The 25094-nt window shown below is 36.9% G+C and overlaps 2 protein-coding genes across 2 annotated transcripts in view; both read right to left on the reverse strand.

Annotated features, from left to right (window-relative positions):
- Positions 1 to 1654, reverse strand: part of LOC106883989 (pyridoxal phosphate phosphatase PHOSPHO2) — a 4543-nt gene extending 2889 nt beyond the window's left edge. The window contains exon 1 of the mRNA XM_014935152.2: positions 1388 to 1654. Within this exon, the coding sequence (XP_014790638.1) occupies positions 1388 to 1423 (36 nt within the window). The 5' untranslated portion in view covers positions 1424 to 1654. The remainder of the gene's footprint in view (positions 1 to 1387) is intronic.
- A 9526-nt stretch (positions 1655 to 11180) lies between these two features.
- The window catches only part of LOC106883988 (integrin alpha-6), a 188437-nt gene continuing 174523 nt past the window's right edge, over positions 11181 to 25094 (reverse strand). Inside the window, exons 17-20 of the mRNA XM_014935149.2 lie at positions 24108 to 24215; positions 21090 to 21182; positions 19132 to 19242; positions 11181 to 16918 (exon numbers count right to left, since the gene is read on the reverse strand). Of these exons, the coding sequence (XP_014790635.1) occupies positions 16778 to 16918; positions 19132 to 19242; positions 21090 to 21182; positions 24108 to 24215 (453 nt within the window). The 3' untranslated portion in view covers positions 11181 to 16777. The remainder of the gene's footprint in view (positions 16919 to 19131; positions 19243 to 21089; positions 21183 to 24107; positions 24216 to 25094) is intronic.

Raw genomic sequence — 25094 nt, forward strand, 5'->3', positions numbered from 1 at the left:
CACATATATATATATATATATATATACAGGGAGAGAGAGAGAGAGAGAGACATCGTATTTAAAAGAACCCATTTATGGACGCCGTAGTTCAGTGGTTAAATAATCAGCGAAACAATTACAAGAATCCCTTGTACAAGTTCAAGTCAATGAGAAAGACGCAATTACTGAAAGCACGATCCTCACATCAAATTACACTACTGAAAATACAAAGCTTCTTACTCCTCCTCTTCATCCTTATCATTAAGTCTGGAAATGCGTTGTTTATTCTAAAAGCCTCTGTATATAAAATAAACAAACAAAAAACTAATCACCTGCAAAACAGATTTTGACTTAAAACTCTTATTTCTCTAGTCATAAATAAAAAAGATATAAGACAGGTGAGTAGTGACGGGTACCTGAAGTATTCTATGAAACACCAGAACTCTATTTTTCGATATTCGAATACAAGATACTCTGAGATGTTTACTGGTTTCAAGAATTATCATTTAGGTAGTTTGTGTGTAGAACCAATTAGTTGTTCGTGCTAAGGTCTCCGTACGTTCTTAACGAAATTAAAAGAGCGAGTATATAAGTTGGTCAAATAACGCTTTTTACACGTTGTAGTTAAGGCCTCAAGCCAACCTAGACTGACCAAACCTACGATGCAATATATATATATATATATATAATTAATATAAACAGCAGGTTGCAATGTTTCACCAAAAAGGAGAACTATAATTGTCACTAAATGTGACTATGGTATTAATTAGAGCATTTTAGCTCTTATTTCTAGCAATGTAGGTGTTTCTTAACACCCTAGTCACATTTAGTGACAGTTATATATTCCATGCGTGACCACTCAGTATTTTAGAGGTATGTCTATCACTACTTTACCCAATATATCCTTCCTTATTTAAATCGGTGGTCGAGTGTGATTTGTAGGACATCTGATTACTATTTCTAACAAGTCGAGCGAATCCTTAAAGTGCAAATGTTAAACGTGGACATTTTTTAATACAACTGTTAGACTAATTTGGTAACGAACAATGTATGTTGTCATACTCTACTCCACAATCACCACCAGACACTGAAAACACACGAAACAATCACCGTCCAAACACAACCCACGTAGCGCATAGTCTGCACAACAAACAGATGAGGCATTGAAGTAACATGAGAATCAGACGAAAATCAAATTTGCTTTGCAATGTAAAATAGATGTAACATGTAAATATAATTCTACATCTTTCCAAAAAAACACAATGCTTCACGCACCTGGAACACAGAGGTGCACCTATAATAGAACAGTAGAAGATTGCACAAAACTGTTGAAAACTATAATAGTAGTAAATAATAAATAATAGTAATAATAGTAACAACAACAATAAATATGTAGTTATTTAATTACCTTATTAGGCAACGCTTGTTTCTGAGCTTCGCACATAGTGGTTCTAGTGTTGACAAGAGATTGACAATAGCAGCGGTGAGGGTTGGTTCTTCGTTGAAGACAATGAGACTTATCTCCCTTGATTTCCTCAGCTACCTGTTATAACTGTAGGATTTTGTTGTGTTGACGTCTTGATTGACTTATATAGCTACTCTTTGTAGAATAAACTACAATACACTTGACAAAGGGCAGGATTATCTTCTTTCTGTGTTAATTTGACTAATTGTGTAATTGCCCACCTCCCACTCATATAAAAAAAAAATTGCATTTATCCGATAAGAAATAAATTCCATGAACAAAAATAGCACGTCAGATAAACGCAATGAAGTCATAAAAAGTCATGGAATCTGGACATAACAATGTCCAGTACAAATCGAAAGGGAACCACATAGAAACGACATGCAACATTTACCAAATTTACAACCAAATGATTATTTTACATTGACGTTTATTAAACCTAGTTAATTACCGCTCTATAGTATATTTTTTAGACATAACACACCCGCACATCTTAACATTTTTGTAGACATTCGGTGTAATGTACCACACATATAACGTAAATAAATGCTTTATGAACCAATGCGGGAGCCTATAATTAACAAGACTAATTCTATAAACAATGAAACACTATACATCAGAATTTTTGTAAACACTGGGGAATTCTATCTAGTATGGGTGGACATTGGAATTAGACACTGATAGTTAGTGTAAACCTAACCCTAACCCCGTTTGCCAAAGCGCATTTTTTCCTTCATATTTATTTACATATAGTCCATCTGGACCAATGCAAGATTTGGATTGTCCGCGTTTAGCTGTTATTTCTAGCATATCAAGTTTCGTGGTGGGGACTCCACATATGATCCTTTTTCTGTTTCAATATAAATGTAAGCCGTTCATTTTCACATCTAAGTTGCGAGAAGGCTATTCGTACGACCTGGACATGTAGAACACAATGTCAAAAATGAAAATCGCCCAAAAAAAATTAAGAAAATCACCCCCGTGTGTGGGGGGAGGGGGCTGAGTTGTCCAAAATTTTTTTAAGGGGGAATCGCATGACCGTGACATATAGAACACATTATCGAAAACGAAAATCGTCAAAATTAAAAAATAAAAAAGTTACAGCCATTTTCCCTCAGTGTCTAATTCCAATGTCCACCCTAGTATGTTTTTATGTGTTCCCTTCTAACTTGTAGCGGCGGTTGTTATTTACGAAAACATTCGACTTTTCGCAACTCGTTTGAAGTATTGTGATTCATAAATTTCTCCATAAGATGCACAAATTTACGAATGTGCGTTCAGTATTACTTTTTTTTTTATTATCTGAGTGGTTACGATATGGACCATTCAGTTCACTAGTGTTTCATCGTATCTTCGGGCAGAATACACATAATTCTTGATTATTAATTCTGGTTAACAACAACTAAATATACTATTTAACTATTGGTAATTGTTATTTGACCAGCTGAGGTAAACTAGTGAGCTACCAAAGGAACGTTGATGTGAATTAAACACAGGCTTCTAGATGTCCCTTGTGATAAAAATACACTAAATTTATATATCACAAATAATTTTCATAGACGCTAAAGCACCTTTTTCCTGAAAGCTAGATGATCTTGAACCAATGAAGGCGGTTCTTCATGGTTATTCAATCTCCTCGAAATAGCGACCAAATCGCCCTTGAATTATCTTGAAAACTGGGGGATACATTGAATAAAGAAGTCCTAGATATGCAGTTCTCGAGAAAATGACATGATCGCTGTGATTAATCAAAGTTAAGCCTTTTATAGCGTAAACTCTCTATATATGCACATTCGAACATTGCAGGGACCAACTGGCATTCGGCTGCTGTTTGTGTCCTATTGTGACCACTAGGAAACCTGGCCTGAATATTGGTTACAAAGTAGACTCCACTGAAAAGCACCCATGAGCGAGGTGGTGGTGTTAAAGCAAAAAATCTGGATTAAGTCTAGGCTACAGCAGGATTTGAACTGAGAACACAAAGAAGCAGACCAAATACAATCTGTCATCTCCTTGGGATAAGAAAGGACAAACATGACTGTGTAGTTAAGAGGTTTGCTTCAGAACCACATGGTTAAGGGTTGGGTGCCACTGCATGGATGCCTTTGGCTGTAGACATGACTTGACCAATACTTTGTGAGTGGAAACTGAAGCTATCCATTATGTGTTTTGACCCAAAAGAATGCAGGGCGAAGTTGATCTTGTCAAGATTTGAACAACTACCATGAGGCTGTATATTCAATGCTCTAGTGACTCTCTTTGTATGATAAGTGAAATAAAACATTTCTGAGTGAGAAGTGAAACCAGATTACAGACAAGGTTAGGCGACAATCACCTACTTTATGACACATGATATTTCAAACAAAAAAATTGTATAGAAATGCAACAGGTTCCATAATGTATTGTGTTGAGAACCACAACAAAAGACTTCTTCTTTGTGTCAAACTGACATAGCAGTCTCTGTGCAGAAACCCATCTGGCTAGAAGTAGCAGCAAATCTTCTTCAGCTCACACTCTCACATCTTAAAAAAAAAAAAAAGAAGAAGACCATATTGGATAATGTAGTACAAGATATATCACAACTGGATGAGATAGTCATGGCTGGACAGCTTTTATTCAAGGGACTCCTATTTGAGTTATAAAATTGAACTAGAAGACTCAGAATGTACAATAGCTATATGGTTCACTTAAACCAGACTGTTCAGATTTATCCATTTAGAGAAGTGAAATATATATTTGATGATGATCATAATGATGATGATGATGATGATGGTTTGTTGGCTTTAAATAAAGCATAAGGTGAATGTTGGAGGAGATTTAGTTGCTAATTTTAGTTGATTGAGCAATGGTGGAAAGGATCACTGACTACTGTGAAGAACTGTGCTGGGTAACATTATTAAACGTAAGTAAATTGAACAACAGCAGTTGCATTGTGACCAAGTCTATCTCATCCATCTCCAGGATTTATAAACAGAGAAGGAGACTGAGTCAGGTGAGAGTGCAACATGTGCAGATTGTCAAACTGCATCTTATATGATTCATTCCTGTTTATTGGAGCATGAAGTAGGTAGGCAGCTGATCAGAGGTATAGGATATCTGGAGCAAAGCATCTGTAAACCATGCTTTATTTGACCAACAACCAACATACCATTAGTGTCATGTTTGCCTACACAGCAGCAACAACGATACTAATTGAACAAATTCATGAAAATAACTAACTATTGTTTGGATTCTCACTGTTCTACTTGTATCACATAAATCCTTATCTATTTGGCAGACACCACCAGGCATCAGAAAATAATTTGTTTGATGATCTCTAAAAACAAGAAACTGTACTTTGTTAGATGCACCAGTCCACAGTGGTTTGACATTGGAGTGACACAATATGGCTGTGACACCATGGGATCACAAAAACCCTTTACCCCGGAGAATGTTTTCTTGTTTTTTTTCTTTCTTATATTCTGTCAGTTACGATGATGAGGGTTCCAATTGATTCGATCAATGGAACAGCCTTCTCCTGAAATTAATGTGCAAGTGGCCGAGCACCCCACAGACTGTGTACCTTTAATGTAGATCTCAGGGAGATTTATCATGATCCAGAATGTGACCAGGTTGGCCCTTTGAAATTCAGGTACAATTCATTTTGGCCAGCTGAGTGGACTGGAGCAAGGTGAAATGAAGTATCTTGCTCAAGGACACAACATGCCACTAGGAATTGAACTCATGACCGTATAGTTATGAGCTGAATACCCTAACCATGAAGCCATGCACCTTCACACTGAAGAATCACGTGTTATAAACACACATCATCTAAAGCAGTGGTCCTCAACCATTTTTTTATATGGACCCCTTTGGTTGCTATCTTATTCTACTGGACCCTAATAAACATTCAATGTTTAAAAAAGTCCCATTATATTTTTATAATGAAATATTTATTAGGAACTGTATTAAAAAATTGTTGAAATACTTAGAGTAGTAAAGAGGTATAAACAACTTATTGCTACTAAATTTTGGCAACAAAATCTTATGCGGACCCCAAGGGTCATATGGACCCAGTTAAGGACCATTGGTCTGAAGGAAGGAGATGTTGATAAAAGAAAAAAAAGACAACACTGACCAGATATTCATGTTCATATCTGCCAGAACCTAATAATGAATGGAGATGTCATTGTGTGGATTCTTGATGTTGTACATGTACCTTAGGAATTATTACCTGTTAGTGTTAATTAGTTTGTTAGACCTCTCCATGCCATGAGGTACATAAGGTTGCAACATTATGTACCTCATTATGTACCTCTCTCCAGTCAGCTCTGTTTTCTGCCACTGTTCTAGTGTCATTCCAGCTTCTCCACCTTTCTTCTCTCCTTTCCTTGTCAATTGTCCTTGACCATGTGGTTTTAGGGTGCCCTGTTCTTCTTTTCCCCACAGACTGCCATTTTAGTGCCACCATACAATTGCTCTCTTGATCTTGTCTGAGGACATGTCTGTTCCTGTTCCGGCATTTGCATGTTATTTCATGTACTTTCACTGAAAATGTAGCCTGCTAGAAATAAATCCCTGACATCCCTCACTCGCTTACAAAAAGAAGGACAGATTATATAATGTCGTCCAAAGAAAAAAAAAAAAACAATGGCTGGAACTCTTTTTGTCCTAGGATTGTTAGTTCAGATCTGACTTGGAACTAAACAACAACAACTATAACTACTACTACTACTGCTGCTGCTGCTACTTGTTACTATTTTTTCACTTACCATTACTTATTTTTAAAATGCAGATGTCAAAAATCAGGTTTTAACTTGGAATGAGACACACCATATTTATCTTAGCATTTCCAGGTTTACTTGTACTCTGTACTCTAGAATTCAATGCACACATTCTTTTTCTTTCTTTCCTTCCTTTCTCTGTTTTCAGTCACTGATAAAAAAAAAACTTGTACCTCATAATTTTTTTATTCCTAGAATATTAAACATTAGAATGAATTTCTAGCAAAACAGCAGGACATATGAGAAGGCATCCTTATTAGGATGTCAGATAAGCATTTTCTAAAATATCAATATTTTGGTAAATATCTCAATGGAACCACATAGAATATAACTAGCCTGCAACTACAAATGTACCTTCTCTTCATTCTTTCTTCATTTATTATTACAAGGCTTCTGTTCCTTGAAAATGAATGATACTTTTAATTTTTCAACAGCCATATCGTGTCCATCCTCCAGGTCCAACACAAACCACTTTATCCTAGTCCTTCCTCCCCAGAATGTTATCCTTCTGTAATTTTCATCTTTCTCATGTGTTTCATATGGCCATCTTCTTGCAGTTGTTCAAACCATCAAACATCAAACATCTTCAGTCTCAGAGAGACTCTGAGGGCCATTATTGGAACACACCCTTCTTCAACACCAAACCATTACAAAATAAATAAATATACTTACATACAATTATATTTAACATGTTTGCATATATTCAAACATGTTAGATATGATTGTACATAACTATATGGCATTCAATGCTGCTTATGGTTTGTCCACATTACTTTGTAAGGAGCATAGGACTGATTTCCAAGTTTCTTTGGCATATATATTCTGCCACCTGTTGCAAGATTACTAATTTTTATCAGCTGAGTGGACTGGAGCAACATGAAATGTTGCTTAGTGCATCTTTAATTAATTCCAACTTGACGAAGTTTTTTGCACTTAAATGCACTAAATGTACCATTTGTTATTCTAATATAAGAGCAACCAATTCTTATAACCATGAACAACAGCTTGGTGTAGTATAAAGTTGATGAAATGTACCAAAACAGAAATGCATGTGTCCTACAATCCTGCAATGTCATTCATGACCTAGTGGTGTGTTGACACTCATCTTGTCGATAAGGAGAATTTCTTCTTTCAAGACAACTTGTGCAGCATATTATCTTTCCATGTCCAAATGTGAACAAATATGTTAAATGCTTGATTGTACATAATTATATTTCATTCAGTGTTGCTTGGTGTGCACCTAATTAATTGAAAAAAACATGGGAATGCTTGAAGCCTTCCTGAAATCTCTTAAAATCTTACAACATGGAAACATGCATCATTGAATCCTGAAATATAAGAGCATGGAAGTATAGGCTGACATATTCTCTTTGATTGCAAGTCAGTCAGTTCATAAAGAATTCATTTGCCAAACTTAGGCAACATTCTTAGTTTTTATTAACAGCAATGGATGGTAGATGATGATGCATTAAAATCTTGTATGGAATCTTCAACAGCTGCAATGACATTTTTCGTAAGTACTGATGTTAGTTCTTCATCATAAGAGAAGGTTGCTTTCCATATCTTGAAATTTTTGGAAGTGTTGTTGGTTCCAAAACTTACATTGAAACAAGCATCATGGAATCACTGGCTTGAAATACTTATTGGAAACAACTATCATGGAATCCTGAAATAAAAGAGCCTGGAATGCACTGTTGAGAGTTTGCTGTTTTGTCACTGGCACTTCACTGTGTCCTTGGTCAAAACACTTAACTTTCATAGTTGTGATGGTTCCTTGAAGTAATAACTATTATAGACTTTCTGGAATGGTGATACCATTAAAACAATGAACCTTTCTTTGCTTGGAAGTGTTAAAGAAATGTAGAAAAGATGTGTTTAAATAAAATGATACAAATCTGAGAAATATAATTAAAAACATATTTTGGTGTAACCTGATTGCATACAATATTTTACTGAGACACCTGTCTTTGTTGCTTTATCATATTTCAACCTCTCAACACCTGGTATAAAGCCATCTCATTCTCTTCAGCACCCTCATTCAGAAAAGGACATTTTTGTCTTGTTGGTTACTTGATGACTTCACTGGTACAGGTGTTACAAAAAAACACCCAGTACACTCAGTAAAATAGTTGAGGTTAAGAAGGGCACCCAGTTGTAGAGACAAGGCCAAAGCAAACATTGGAACCTGATGCAGTGCTCCAGCTTGTTGGATCCTGTGAAACCAGCCAATCCATGCCAACATGGAAGACAGACATTAAACAATGATGATTCTAGAATCCATTATACCAAGCTGGTATGGGTTAGACAAGGACACATTAGAGCAAATTGTCATTCATCTCAGTTTTTATAGTTGCTTATCTCCAAAGTTCACTATTTAAAGATTTCACTTCTTTTTCTTCTGTTTGTATTTATATTGACACCACTTTCATCCAGTTCTCTCATCATGTCTCTACCAAGCCATTTGTCTTTCCTTCATATGTCTCTTGGTACTTTTAATGCTTCACTATTCTCTTAGCTCTCCTGTTCCTGTCTGCATTTCAGCAGCACATCCACCTCCTGGTCGTTTTGGCCTGCACAGTTTTTCCGAGTGTACTCCTTGCTGAGTGTCCAAGGCAGCTGGTGCATTCACTGAAAAAATTTGAGTGCTCAGAATGTCTTTGATTATGGATCTGCTAAATGACTTCATATTATCTCCCATTGGCTCATTGGCAAGATTTTAAAAAATCTTTTGATACCTTAATGAGTAGCAGCACCTGTTTCTTATTTGTTTCAGTCATTGGACTGCGACCAAGCTGGGGCACTGCCTTGAAGGCTTTTAAGTCAAGCAGATTGATCCCAGTACTTATTTTTAAGACTGATACTTATTCTATCAATCCCTATAGCTGAATTGCTGAGTCACAGGGACGTAAACAAACCAACACCGATTTTTATGCAATGGTGGGAGGGGACAGTAGAGACAAACACACACACATTCATATATGTGTGTGTGTGTATATATGTATATATATATATATATATATATATATACATATACACACATGTGTGTGTGTATACACACACGTACACAATGGGTTTCCACATAGTTTGTCTATCAAATCTACCCACAAAGCATTGGTTGGCCCGGGGCAGGAGACACTTGTCCAGAGTGCCTTGTAGTAGGACTGAACCTGAAACAACAGGGTTACAAAGGAAGCTTCTTAACCACACATCCATGCCTGCACCTAGACTTACTAAACTTAGCTCACAACCACCTCCAGCCCTAATTAGCTCATCTGGATAACAAACTGTATCTCCTACATCAACTAAGACGCCTGTGTCATATATGAAGTGCATTTCATAGTCCCACCTTTGTTGACAACTATTTCACTTACTCAGACCTGTCCAAGGCCCTGGGACTCAGAAGGCCACAATATAATCCAGTTTGCATGGCTGATATTACAATACACCCTTGGAGCAGGACACCAGTCCATTGCAGGATTAATTTCCTGACTATTGCTGGAACTCATTTAAATAGACATGAGCACAGGAATGGAATATGCCTGGTGGGCACAAACCCAGGTCCAACAGAGGATGCTCAAAACGTTTTCATTGCACCTCCCAAAATTTTAAAGGGTGCACTTGCACCCACTGCACCCCGTTTCCAAGCCTATGTAAATGGGTAGCCTGCGATGGGTGACCCATTTACAGCTGAGTGGGCTGCAGCAATGTGAAACAAAATGTTTTGCTCAAGAACACAATACATCCAAGTATCAGAACCATGATTGTATAATCACGAATGCATCACCCTCAACTCTAAACCATTTGCCTTCCCCTGTACAACTATATTCCGTGTATGATAAGCTCTAAACATCCTGATATCTTGGAAATTTGTTAGTTTTCCAGTGATTCCACTGTGCTTCATTTACAACCATTATTTGCACCAAGAACACAATATTGAATTTCTTCCTATGTTTTTCCTACATATTGAGTAAAGTCAAATTCCAAATAGTATTGATCTATAGATCTTTGGTCCTTTGTCTCTCAGACCATTCTTCCTAGTTTGGAACTAACTCTGCAGCTCTTTGACAGGTTCTGTTTCTTTTTTTTTTTTGTCTTTGTTGGTAGTGGTTCTTCACGTAACTAATGTTTTACCATTTTCTTTTTGACAGTTACCATCGTGATTTAAATTAATGTCCAATACTTATTTGCTGTTGAAACATTTATCAAGACTGCAGCGCCCTCTATAAAACTTCCAAACACAAGAATTCTGGAACTCCAGCATAGCTGTCCCAGCAATTAGGATTTATAAAAATATGCTGAGGTAGAGCCTTTATAAACCCCTGTTTTTATACCAGAAAAAAAAAATGATACTCCATCAGTTACAATGACGAGGTTCCAGCTGATCCAATCAACAAAACAACCTTCTCATGAAATTAACATGCAAGTTGGTGGAGTATTCCACAGACACATGTACCCTTAAAATAATTCTCAGGGAGATTCAACATGACACAGAATGTGACAAGGCTGGCCCCCTTTGAATTACAGGTACAACACATTTTTGCCAGCTGAGTGGACTCAAACCATGTGAAATAAAGTGTCTTGCTCATGTACATAATATGCAACCATTTTATATCAAATTCTCCATTGAACATCCTGACATTCAGGGTCCACTCATTTGAAGCTGACCTGGGCTAAACAACAACAACATCCAAAGAAGTATATATTAGATTAGCAATCTATGTATCATACTTAGTGCCACTACATCATGGTTGGTCAAACTAAAAGTGGCATTTGTCTGAAAATAATGTCTTTTATGGACATCCTGTATTAAATAACACAAAAATATATGCTGCAGGTAATTTGGCTTTCCACGATGTATTTGCATTAAGTATGATACACATATGGCTTATTTAATCTAATACAGCTTCTGCTGCACATAATGAAATATAAATTAAATACATTAAAAAAGGAAAAGAAAGAATAAATACCAAAAGTTTTGAAAAATGTATTTATACAAAAATAAAACAAGAAAATTTAAGCTTATTTTTGTTTTAATTACAAAAATAATGGTTTTCCTTTTGTTTAAAAAAAAAAAAAAAGAAATATAAAAAAATTGACATAAAAGAGGCCTAGAGTTATGCTTTAAAATTTTTTTTGTACTTAAACTGCACACTAATAAGGAGGTGGAGAAAAAAAAACAAAAGGAAAAATCTTTGAGTGAAGTTGGTATCTTCACATTCTTATTGGCATTGACTAAAGAACATTTGTTCTGTTTTTATTTAAATGAAGGCAAAGAGATTTGGGCAGAAATATTTATGGTGAAAAGCATTCTAGATTCTCAAAGGGTGGTTAATGAAATAAATAAAAATATTAATAATAATAATAATAATAATAATAATTTTTTTCTACTATTAGCACATGGCCTGAAATTTAGTGGGTGGGGATAAGTCAGGTACATCGGTTCCAGTACTCAGCTGGTATTTATTTCATCGAATTCAGAATATAAAGCTAGAAGAAATGTTGCTAAGTATTCTGTCCAGTGTACAAATGACTCTGACAGCTCACTGCTTGATGATGATGATGATGATAATAATAATAATCATCATCATTCTTTCTAATTTTTGGCATCAGGTCAGTAATTTTGAAGAGATAGAGAAGTTAATTATATTGCCTCTGTAGTTCAACTGGTACCTTTTTTTTTTTTATCGAACTTGAAAAGATGAAAGGCAAAGTTGACCTCAGTGGAATTTGAACTCAAAACATAAAGAGTCAAAAGAAATGCTGCTGAGTATTTTGTCTATCATGTTAATGATTCTGCCAGCTTGCTGCCTTAATAATAATAATAATCCTTTCTACTATAGGCACAAGGCCTGAAATTTGGGGGACGGGGGCCAGTTGATTAGATCGATCCCAGTACACAACTGGTTCTTAATTTATCAACCCCAAAAGGATGAAATGAAAAGTCAACCTTGGCAGAATTTGATCTCAGAACGTAAAGACAGACAAAATACTGCTAAGCATTTCGCCCAGCATGTTAACGATTCTGCCAGCTCGCCACCCAGCAGCCCAGCAGAGCTTGCTCTGTGAGGAGGGTGTATGATTCTTGCTATTTTGACACCGTATAGGAAGAAAAACAACACCTGTATAAAGGCTAATGAACTCTTATGAGGCAACAGCCACCAAAATAGTGTATACCTAAGAGGCAGAAGCAATCATGACTCTTGAACATTCCTTGGCGGAGATGGAAACTCCAAAAAGTAAACCAGGATTACAGGAATCCTGTATCCTAGGGTGGAGATCCTGTCAGTTATGGTGTCACGGGGAAAAAAAATTACTGGTGGTTGTGCAATCTAAAATTCACTAACCCTCATCATGAGTGCTGAAATGTCAAATAAAAATAGAAATGAGAACAGCGTGAATGTGGCTGAAATGACTTGTGAAGGTCTCTTGTTCAGTGGGTGCCCCAAGGGTGAGCAACATGGGCCCAGTTATCATCAAGCAACTGCTAAAAGAAGGTGGATGAAAGAAATGAATGTGGCTGTAATGGAGTGCTTCTTTGTAGGTAATCCGAGAAATGACAATGAAGTACCCACTAGGGGATATAAGAAAAGGATGCACAGGGCATGGAGCTACAGAGGCCTATTTGAATTAAGTGAACAAAATTTGTGTGACCAAGCTAGAGCCATCAGAAAGAATGAATGGTTATCTCCAGTTGAACAAGAAAGCATTAAGAAATGGGTGTTTAGGGATAGTAAGACCAACGGTGAATGGAAGGATGAGGAAGAAAATGCAGATAGTGAAACTATAGCAGTAAAGTTAAAGGAAGAAAACGAGCATGAGGCTGAGATTATTGATCAGGAAAGCGATGAGAGAATCGAGGAACAGATATCCATTTTAAATGAAATCATTGATATTTGGACCTCTGGTGAACAGAGCTTTCATATGAGGTTTAAAAAAATAGACAGAAAGAAGTTAGGTTTGAAAGCCAAAGGTAAATGTCAACATAACCTGAAGGAGCCACAGTGGAAAAGGAGAATAATGCAGTCTATTAACAAGACCAGAAAACATTAATATTCTGGAACAGAAAAAAAGAAATGAAGCTCAGTGAGAGAAATATGTTGAGCTAGAGAGGAAATATAGGATGAAGAATGAGGGAATCAATGTTGTGATTAAAGAATTAAAAAAGAGGTTGAAAGCTAAAGCACATAAAGAGATATGAACAGAGAATTGAGCAATACAGATTAAACAGACTTTTCGAACAAAATCAGAAACGAGTCTATCAGGAGCTGAATGTGAAAGAAAATGGTGAAAAAGCCATGTCAGATGCTGAAGAAAGCAAAAGATTCTGGGCAAACATATGGTCTCAAGAGAAACAACATGAAACTGAAGCAGAGTGGTTAAAGGCACTCAAAGAGAAGAGTGGAGAGTATCAGCAGGAGGATTTGAGAATAACTGAGGAGATGATTAGAGAATAGTGCAGGAGAATTCCTAACTGGAAAGCACCTGGCCCAGAGAGGGTTCAGGGCTTTTGGCTTAAAAACTTGACAGCTCTGCACAGGAGAATTGCGAGACAGCTGGACGAAATACTGAGCAGTGACATCCAAGTACCGGCCTAGATGACAAAAGGAAGAACAGTACTATGCCAGAAGGACCCAAAAGGGAATGCAGTTGGAAATTTCTGACCAATATCTTGTTTGCCACTGATGTGGAAACTGATGACAGCCATCATATTGAACAGCATCTATAAGTACCTAGATGAGAACGACCTACTACCAGTGGAACAAAAGGGGTGTAGATGTAAGAACAGAGGAATGAAGGATCAATTACAAATCGATAAGACTATCCTGGCTGACTGCAAGAAGGGACACAAAAATTTGGCAATGGCATGGGTGGACTACAGGAAAGCTTATGACATGGTCCCAATACTTGTGGATTATTGAATGCCTTAATCTGTTTAAGGTCTCCCACAATATCCTGAAGTTAATACAAAACTCAATGGTAACGTGGCGAACTGAACTCACAGCATGGGGAGATAAGCTGAGAGAGGTAAATATCAAAAGAGGAATCTTTCAGGGGGACAGTCTGTTGCCTCTCCTATTTGTTGTCTGCATACTGCCACTAACCAGTGTTTTAATAAAGATGCGTGTGGGGTACATGCTAGGCAGGGTGAAAGTAAACAACCAGTGGTTTATGGATTACCTAAATCTATTTGCTAAGATTGAGAAAAAAATTGAGAGTTTAGTGGCAACTGTGCAGATGATTAGCAAAAATATTGGCATAGAATTTGGGATTGAGAAATGTGGTGTAATGATTCTCAAAAGGGGGAAAATCAGTAAAAGCCATGGGATCAAGCTGGAAAGTGGTGAAACTATAAAGAAAGTCAGAGAGGAAGCATATAAGTACCTGGATATCATTGAAAGAGATAAGATGATTGAACACAAGATGAAAGAAATGTACAGGAAAGAGTATTTGAGGAGAACTCAGCTTGTGCTCCAATCAAAGCTAAATGGTCACTATAAGATTAGAGCAATTAACACATGGGTGGTTGCTTTGATGAGATATGGGGCAGGAATAGTATCTCAGAAGAAGCATGAATTACAAGAGATAGACCGGAGAACACGTAAATTAATGATAATGAACAAGGAACTACACCCCAAGAGTGATGTGTCACGATTGCATATAAAAAGGGATGAAGGAGGACGGGGATTGGTGTGTTGTGAAGGTTGTGTAAGGGAAGAGGAGAATAACCTGGTTTGGTATGTCAAGGGGGGGAAAGAAGAAATGATTGAAGCAGTGAAAATGCAGGGAACCTTAAAAGTGAACAAAGCCGTAGATCTAGCACTATTTAAGAAAGACCCGAGAGAGCAGATGAAGAAAATTTGGCAGGACAAGAAAATGCACAGTCAGTTCTTGAAGAATAAAGATGAGATTGATTGGAATAGAACCTGGCAATGGCTGCAGAAACGAGACTTAAAAGGGCCCACTGAGGTATTAGTGTGCATCGCTTGAGAACAAGCTCTCAAAACAAACTACTCCAAATATCACACTGATAAAAGCACTGACTCGCCACAGTGTAGGATGTGCTCTGAGAAGGGTGAATGTATAAACCATATTGTTAGTGAATGCTGTAAAGCTTGCACAATGCGAATACAAAAGGAGACACAACAACGTGGCCAGATATGTCCACTGGTTGTTGTGCAGTAAAGCAAGCCTCGAGAGAACCGAACAATGGTATGAACATAAGCCAGAGGGAGTAATGGAAAATGAACATTACAAAATACTCAGAGATTTTAACATACAGTGCAACCAAGTCATAGAGGCGAGACGGCCAGATATCGTGATCATCCATAAAGATGAAAAAGAACCAAAGAAAATAGATGTTGCAATACCAGCCACTGCGGGATGAGATAGGAAAATTATGGGGCATGATGAAAGTAATGGTGATATCGGTGGTAATTGGAGCATCAGGAGCAGTTTCCAAGGGCTTTGAATATCATATTAAGAATATTGGAGCTGCTGTCAGGCTCAAGGTGATCCAGAAGATGGCATTGTTGGGTACAGCTCGCATTCTAAGGAGTATTGTCTCTTTGAGTCACTGGAGAAGACACTACTTGAAACTTTTGGTGATTTGTTATTGCCTGCTTTCAAGTAAAGAATAACCGGTAATTAAGAACTATCCGAGAGTCTTTCAGAATAATAATAGTAATTATAATAATAATCCTTTCTACCATAGGCATGTGGCCTGAAATTTTGAGGGAGGGGGTTAGTTGATTACATCGTTCCCAGTGCTTGACTGATACTCGTTCTATCTTCAAAAGATGAAAGGCAAAGTCAACCTCGGCGGAATTTGAACTCAGAACATTAAGACTGGCCATTGAGCATTTCGTCCTGTATGCAGGCAACTGTGAAAGCTTGCTACCTTAATGATGGTCTCAAATTTTCGCACAGGGCCAGCAGTTTTCCAAGGGGAGTGGGAAATCAATTATATTGACCCCAGAACTTGACTGGCACTTATTTTATTGCCCCCAAAGGGTGAAAGGCAAAGTTGACCTTGACGAAACTGGAACTCAAGTGTGCTAACGATACTGCCAATTAATAATGATGATGATGAAGAATTTTCAAGTCATTTAAGGAATGGGTTCTGTCACAGATAAAATATTTTTAGAAACAATTGGTAAATAAATATTTAAAAAGCAATTTTAAATTAATATTTCTATTTTTTAAAATGAAGGCAAAAGTTTTATAAAAAAAATTATTAATATTATTATTGTTATGCTTTCATATTATATATGTGTTAACACACACACACACACACACACAAACATACGTTTCTCTCCTCTCTCTCTCTCTAAATTCGCACTGCATTTTGACAGTTTTTCTTTGTAATACATATCCTTACATTCTTATTTGGTAACAGACATGATTCTTTTTGAAATGGAATATAATTTTAACCCCCTCCCCCACTATCCTCACTCAAACACACAGACCAATACAAACTTATACACACACTGCCAACCATGTACTTAAAACGCAGAGTACACACACATGTACACACACAATATACACATTAATTTAAATAATGAGTATAAGGCTATAAAAAATTATCATCCGCGTTTGTCTTTTTTTCTGGTTCAACATTATTTTCTTCTGGTTCATTTGATAACTTTTCACTGGCAACAAAAGACTTCTCATCTTCATCACGATTGACTTTATTGCGCTTGAAGAATCCAAGCTATTAAAAGAAAAGAGGAAGTTCATAAATATCAAGTTTATATAAAGCAAATGGACATTAAATGATAGTGATGATGGTGATGATGATGATGATGATCTTACATGCTGGCATGGATTTGAGGCTTTGGCAGCATCTGACAAGTATGAGGACTGCATTGTGTTCCAATGCCTGCTTTGGCTCGGTTTCTACAGCTCATTACCCTTCCTAATGCCAACCACTTTACAGCATGTAAACTGGGCGACAGTAATACAAAGTGACTTTATGTTAGAGGATTAGGCTAAAATATGATCCAGCTTATCTCTCACCTCCTTCACTCATGTGTGTGTGTGTGTGCATGTGTGAGTGTGTGTGTGTGTTCTAGAGGTTGGGTGTGTTGCACTCACAATCCTAAGATCCTGCACTGTGTGCTTGAACAAAACACTTCATTTCACGTTGCTTCTGTCCACTCAGCTGTTAATGGGTAACCCTGTGACAAAGGAGCTATACAATCAGGGAAAATTTTGGCCTACTCGCCAAGCCAAGCAGGGTGACTAAAACAATGCAAAGTGCATTGTGGCCAGTGATGTATAACAACATCCAATAGCTGGGTTGGTCATATATATTTGTAGTCTTGGAAGTTACATGCTGACCTCACAAGTGCTGGTGGCACATGAACAAACAAACCCAGAACACACTGTAAAGTGGTTGGTGTTAAGAAAGGCATCCAGCCACAGAAACCATTCCAAAGCAGACACTGAAGCATGAGTTAGCGGACATGTTGGATCCTGTCAAACTGTCCAATACATTCCAGGGTGGAATACGAACAATAAATTCTTTTACTCTTTTACTTGTTTCAGTCATTTGACTGTGGCCATGCTGGGAAACCGCCTTTAGTCAAGCAAATCCGCCCCAGGACTTATTCTATCGGTCTTCTCTTGCTGAATTGCTAAGTTACAGGGACATAAACACACCAGCATCGGTTGTCAAGTGATGTTGGTGGGGGGAACAAATACAGACACACAAACATACAGACACACAGAAATACACACATATATATATATAAATATACGACGGGCTTCTTTCAGTTTCCATCTACCAAATCCACTCACAAAGCTTTGGTCGGCCCGAGGCTATAATAGAAGACACTTGCCCAAGGTGCCACGTAGTGGGTCTGATCTCAGAACCATGTGGTTGGTAAGCAAGCTACCTACCACACAGCCACTCCTGTGCCTATAGCCACTCCTGCACCCATTATAAATGATAATGATGCTGATTATGTACAGGGTGTTTGGCTAAAATTTGATGATTTTTTTTTGTCTTCTTTTTTCAAGAACAGATTTGTGTATTAGTGAAGAATCCATGGTGTTGGAGAGCATAAAGATTAAAGTTGTAGATGAGAAAAAGTCAGCTGGAAACCATCTGAATATTGGAAAAGAGTTACCTGTATCGCAATAATTTGTGCCAGGTAGCAAAATGTCGATATAATGACTGCTGTTCAGTGCTCTGTGAACACTGTAAAGGCTAGGCATAATATGGACAGCTGCAGTGGAGAAGACAAAGCTGTAGCCAGCAGAAAGGAGGGTCTCTGGGAGTATCTCCAGTGAGGTTGATATCATGCTGTTCCATATCTTTGAACAGGGCCTTAGGCTCAATTCAGATGGCTATGCGAGGCTGCTGGAGACTGGTTAATCCCTGACTGGAGACAGTTTCTGCTGGAAGACAATATGTATAGCAGCAGGATTTGGCTCCTTGCCATCCCACCGGAAAAAGTCAGAAGTGGTTGTCAGAGGATTTTTATGACTGCACTAGCTCCAATTTCTGGACTTCTAATTCCCCTGATCATAATTCCATGGATTACTATGTATGGGATGTGGTTGAGAAAGACACCAACTGCTCTGCCTGCCACACCAAGGCACAGCTGATATTCTGAGGGACACAGTGAGGAATGCGTATGCCAGTTTCCAGAGCCATTTTTGAGGCCATGGTGGAAGTTAGGTCAGCTGCTCTGGGTCAACTGTTATCTCTCTCAGCCATATTCATCATCTTCTTCATAATCTATTTGTTTTTTTTTTTAATATTTTTATTTTTGGATAAGATATTGTGTTTCCTTTTCCTTTTATGCATGCTGTCATAAAATAGTGATCAAGATGATGATGATGAAAGAATGAATGAAAACAATAAATCATTAAAAAGAGGTAAAAAAAAAAAGAAAAAGGTAGATTAAAGTTACTTACCCACCAAAACAAAACAATACAGAGAGCAAGAATTAAAATGCCACCAAGTATACAAAGAAGAATAATCCACCAGGCAATAGGTTCAGCTTCGACTTGGAAGACAGTTTGCACCTGTTTTAAAAAGAAAGAAATAAAAAAGAAAGAAAATGAAAATGTGTAAAACAACAGTTATGTAACGAAAAATATTTGTTTTAAAGTTTAATCCTTCAGCATTTAAAGCAACCCTGTCTGGCCCCCATCTGGCCCATATATTCCACAAGTTTTATGTTGAAACTGACCAGATCCAGCCTCTCACACCTACCTTACAATGTTAGTCTAAAAATAAACAATCAGATCATAGAAACCTCAAGGCTATTTAGATAATACATGATTAATTTTCAAAACTGTAAATAAATAAATATTACATTTGATAAATTGATCTGAATGCTCAAGAGCTAAATTTTGATTTTAAAAAATAGTCGATACATTTTAGGTTATTTCATAAAATTATTAATGACAGAGTGCACATTGTAAATGTGTTATACATTATGAATTAACACAAGCATGGCTGAATGGTTAAGAAATTTTCTTCACAACCATGTGGTTTGGGATTCAGTCCCACTATATGGCATCCTGGGTGAGTTTCTTTCACTATAGTCCCAGGCTGACCAAAGCCTTGTGAAGGGATTTGGTAGATAAAAGTTGAAAGTAGCCCACCATAGTTATATCATCAATATCTATCTATCTATCTATCTATATATATATATATATAAAAGTAACTATATGAAAGCATTATTGCTGTTAAAAACAGTAATAATGAGGCAGTTAGCAAGCTTTCAACCTTAATAGGTATAATATTAAATATTTGAATAAAAGAAGGGTAAAAATACCGCTTGACAAAAATGAAAGTGAAAGCTTCAAAAATCACCAATCCTATCGTAGTTTTTGAAGCTTTCGCTTTCATCTTTGTCAAGCAGTATTTTTACCCTTGTAATATTGTAATATTTCAGGATGGTCATTTTTTTTTTTTTTTTTTGTTGCCAAATACATCTGTGACCTCTTCAGCAACTCTTTCTATCCATGTGTATCCTCCTGCTCTGCCTAGTCTACAAATGTGCAATGAACGATTTCCAGACAGTGGACATAAGATAAAAATAAGAACAGTAATAAACAATTGAAGAATAAATATATAGAGAATGTGTTTATTTGGCAAAAAAAAAAAAAAAAATGACCATCCCGAAATATAACAATATCTGTTTCAACACACAATTTCACATCAGGAATCTTGCAACACAATTTCACAAATGTACTGGCATTAGGAAGGGCATCCAAACATAGAAACCATGTCAAATCAGACTGGAACCTGGTGCAATTCTCTGGCTTGGTAGTTCCAGTCAAGCTGTCTAACCCATGCCAGCATGGAAAGCAGACGTTAAATGACAATGATGATGATAATGTGTGTGTGTGTGTGGATGTAAAGCAAGTATCACTGGCATACAAATGGTGTCCTTTATTTCCAATCTTCTGTGGAAAAACAGGTCCAGCCATTGGGGAAATATTATCTTGCATGGAAAAGGGTTGGGGTTGGTGACAGGAACCTGGCATCTGGTTGTAGAAAATCTGCTTCAGCAAATTCTGTCTGAACCCATGAGCACGGAAAAGTGGACGTCAAATACAGGGAGGAAGAAGAAGAGGGAGAGGAAAGAGAAGAGGGAGAGGAAAGAGAAGAGGATGAGGAGGCGGGGAGGATGAGGAGGCAGGGAGGAGAGGGATAGGAAGAGGGGACAAGGAAAGGAGGAGGGAAGCGAAGAGAAAAGGAGAAAGGAGGAGCAGGAAGAAGACAATGACGACCACTTATAGACACTTCTGGTATATTGAAAACACAAACCCTAGACAGGCTTGGCTAAATACTCAATCATTCCTATCAACACCTTGACCTTGTATAACATGAACCTTCTTTTACAATAAAATGCCCTTACTGATATCTTCCATGGCCATTGATTCTTATCAGGAATGTATAGTCGATGATCTTTTCTAGCCAAAACAGCTTTCGTCTCCAGATATTTTAAGTCCTGAAAAACAAAGAATACAAAGTGACATTTCAAAGAATTCTGCCTTAATTATGAGGAATAAAACAAGTGGAAGTTTTTACTTTTACCATATATTTTATTGGGTTGTCCAGAAAGTTTGTGCCAATTTAGAGTAGCTTACCTTTCGACTTATATGCCATGAAACCACCTCAGTTCTGGGAAGAGGGTATTTTCAAGTTGAAGGAAAGATGGAGACGCATTGTGCAACAAAATGGTTCATATTTGGTTGATTAGAAATGTAATGCCAAGTATTTATTGACCTTTTTCTTTCCTTTAAAAATTGGTATGAACTTTCCGGACAACCCAATAATATTTCATGGACCCTTTCTTTGGATTTCCTGAAGAAAGGGGTCCTAAACCCCATACAAAATATAAGACTTAATAGATACTATATAAACTGGCACTTTGCTGACTGTGATGACAAGAGTTTCAGTTGATCCTCCCAATGGAACAACTAGCTCTTGAAATTAACATGCATGTGTACCTTTAAAATAATTCTCAGGAAGATTCAGCATGACACAGAATGTGACAAGACTGGCCCTTTGAAATACAAGTACCACTCATTTCTGCCAACTCAATGGAATGGAGCAACAGAAAATAAAGTGTTTTGCTTAAGGACACAATGCTCTGCCAGGAATTGAACTCACAGCCTTACAACATGAAACAAATATCCTAACCACAAAGCTATGCATCTTCACTGTGCATTATTTCATGTATTATATAAAGTAATGTTTAAATGACTGACTTGTCATGCTAACCTGGGTAGGGCATGTCTAACATAGCATATTAACCCTTTTGTTACTGTATTTATTTTGAGATGCTCTGTGTTTCTTTCAATTACTTTAAATGTAACAAAGAATTTAATAAAATAACTTAGTTATCATTCAGCTAGTGTTAGGAACATAAATTATAACTAAGGTTTGGTGGAAGATTTTAATTCAAAACTTATGAAAACGAGACATTTGTACTCAGAGCCAGAGCTGGTTTCAGCCAGGTTGGTAACGAAAGGGTTAATACTTATGTCTTTATTTATCTTAAAAAAGAAATATGATGCTGTTGATGGCAATGAAGCAAGCTTGCTTCACTGGTATAGTGAAGATCACTTTGGGGAAGACTTTTTTAAGAAATGGAATTTTAAAAGTTGATCATTTGAATTTTTAAAAGTAACAAAATTTTAAATTCTGTGAATCCCCCAAATTTTGAAGTTTGTGAGCAGCAAAAGGTTTATGAAATAATTAGCTGATGTACCAGGAAATCGGAGCTTATCCCTTGGTTCCGTTCTCATAATTGTTTCGCTAATCCAATAACAACAATACAAAGTAGGTACCCTTAAAACAGTTTTTGTGCATTTACAGAGAATACCGAACTGTCTTACACAGGATCTTGCCTTTAGGAATTCCCAATAAGTTATGAATACCTAAATTGTTAAGTCAGTTATGTAATAACATGAAATTAGTTACATGATAGTAAGAATTCAAATAAAGTAGCCCCAAAAAGGGTTTTAATGCGTTCCTATAGTATACAGAACATAGGAGGAAATACTAATAAGGTATGTATACTAAAATTGTTTAGGAAAATACTATTTACTAGTTTAAGGGTTGTACTGGATAAATTGCGAAAATAACTCTAACAGTTCAAATACTAAGAATTAAGCATACTCAATTTCATTTTAACCAAATAATTTAGGAAAATGAATGGGTTATTTCCCTTGGCTATATATAAGGATCCCTTCCAGTGGCCCTATTATCGATTTTTTTCAACAATCTGAGTATGCCATGAGGTTTCCAGACATGAATTCTACTCACACATCAAGATTCATCAAAATCAATAAAACGATGTAGGAGGAGTTAGTTAACAACTCCACAAACACACCCACAGACAGAATTTCCCACATATGCAATAGATAAAGATGGAATTCATAGAAACATTATGGCTATAGCAGTAACATGATACAGTACCAATGTGCATAGAGTACTAATAACCATGAATTAGTAACAGGCATAGACTACCAGTATAAACAGAGTTCCCACTTTTCTATCTTGATTACATCAACTCCTCTCCTAAAGATTCCACATTGATTGTTGTGAGTTAAGTCATGCTTGACTGAGCAGACCCATAATCAAAGGATTTCCTTTTGTGTCTGTCTCCATTTTTATTCTGAGATATTATACAAAGACCAAATTTTCTTAAGCATTCTTTATGTCCTAAAAGAGTAGGATGTGATTTTAAAGAGATTTGGCTTCTTTTTCTAGAAGGTTGAGAAACCCAGTAAAAAGTTCCACAGCCGACTTCTTCAAAATTAACCGTCACACCATATTGCCATAGATTAAATGTCAATTCTGCCAGAGTCTCAGTAACGAAGTAATGAACTACACTTGTAGAAAAAGCAGATGCAGCTGATTCTGTGCATTAGTTTGCCTGCACTCATTACTCTTGAACTGTATATGCAACTATTTATTGTTTTGCTTAGGAGCCAAGGCAGAGGGTAAAGCTAGGCCCAGTGGCCCAGGTCTGAGAGGGTTAATTTCTTATCTAGGTCCAAGGACAAAGTTCCACAAAGGTAGAGAATTGGGTAAAGTGTTTAACTCTTAACATCATGTTGGAATTTTTTCTAAGTTAAAACCTCAGTCTTGTAATGATTCTGTTACAGAAAAAAGATAAATGATAGATGGGATCAGAGTTGTCTCCTTTGTATCAGACAGTTCCTCAATTCTTTAATAATACAATTCTTGTGATATCATGACTATTCAAGACTGGCTGACCAAAGTCTTGTGTGGTACTGTGTCTTACAGGAAATTAAGAGTTAATCTCATGTTAATGTTCTACACTTTATATCAACTCATCACTCTGATTTATCACCGTAGGAAAATTTTAATACTAATAAACTCAAAGAGAAAATCAACATACCTTTTTTACCGAATGAATTTTTTCATTGACACTAAAAACAATGTCAATTTGTCTATTAAATCCTTTGCTTATGTTTCCCAAGTGGAATGAAGTGGGACAAGATGGATTCTGAAATATTTAAATAAAAAATACAAACATTAGATTGACAGATTTAGCACAACATTTCATAGTTAATTAAAATATTGGTGTACTTTTTAATGGGTTTTAAATGCAAGGATTGCATACTGGAGTTTCAAAGCAATTTTGTGATTCACCTTAGCCTCATTTCAAGCACCTTTTATACCGTTTTCCTACTGGAGAGCTATACAGAATGGCTACTAACACTAAGCAGCAGTGTTACGATAAAGCAGTTGTATACTGTCAACTCAATGTGACAGTCCCAATAAGGTAATCAAACTGCTGCTATTTAGCCCTAGGAAGCTGGACCACTTCCTGTCGACCTTGACACTGCTGCTTAATTCTCTCTGTGAGATTTATAATTAGATCATTTTTAATTTTATAATCAGTGAATGTGTTTTCACTAAAAATACATATATTTGTGAGGGTTTGACATGCATTTTCAACCAGCTAGTGTTGCTACTTCAGGCTGATGAGGAGCAATGACTCAGAAACATGTCCCTGAATGCACACTGAGGTGGGTGGGCGTGCTTGTCTTCCCCTCGCATATATAAGGACACAGGAAATGTGTCAAGGCCGACAGGAAGAGGTCCAGCTTCCTAGGGCTAAATAGCAGCAGTTTGATTCCCTTATTGGGACTGTCACATTGAGTTGACAGTATACAACTGCTTTATATATATATATATATATAGATGCAGGAGTAGCTGTGTGGTAAGTAGCTTGCTAACCATCTACATAGTTCCGTGTTCAGTCCCACTGCATGGCACCTTGGGCAAGTGTCTTCTACTATAGCCTCGGGCTGACCAAAGCCTTGTAAGTGGATTTGGTAGACGGAAACTGAAAGAAGCTCGTTGTATATATATATATATA

This window comes from Octopus bimaculoides, chromosome 10 (genome assembly GCF_001194135.2).
Source record: "Octopus bimaculoides isolate UCB-OBI-ISO-001 chromosome 10, ASM119413v2, whole genome shotgun sequence".
Lineage (NCBI taxonomy): Eukaryota > Metazoa > Mollusca > Cephalopoda > Octopoda > Octopodidae > Octopus > Octopus bimaculoides.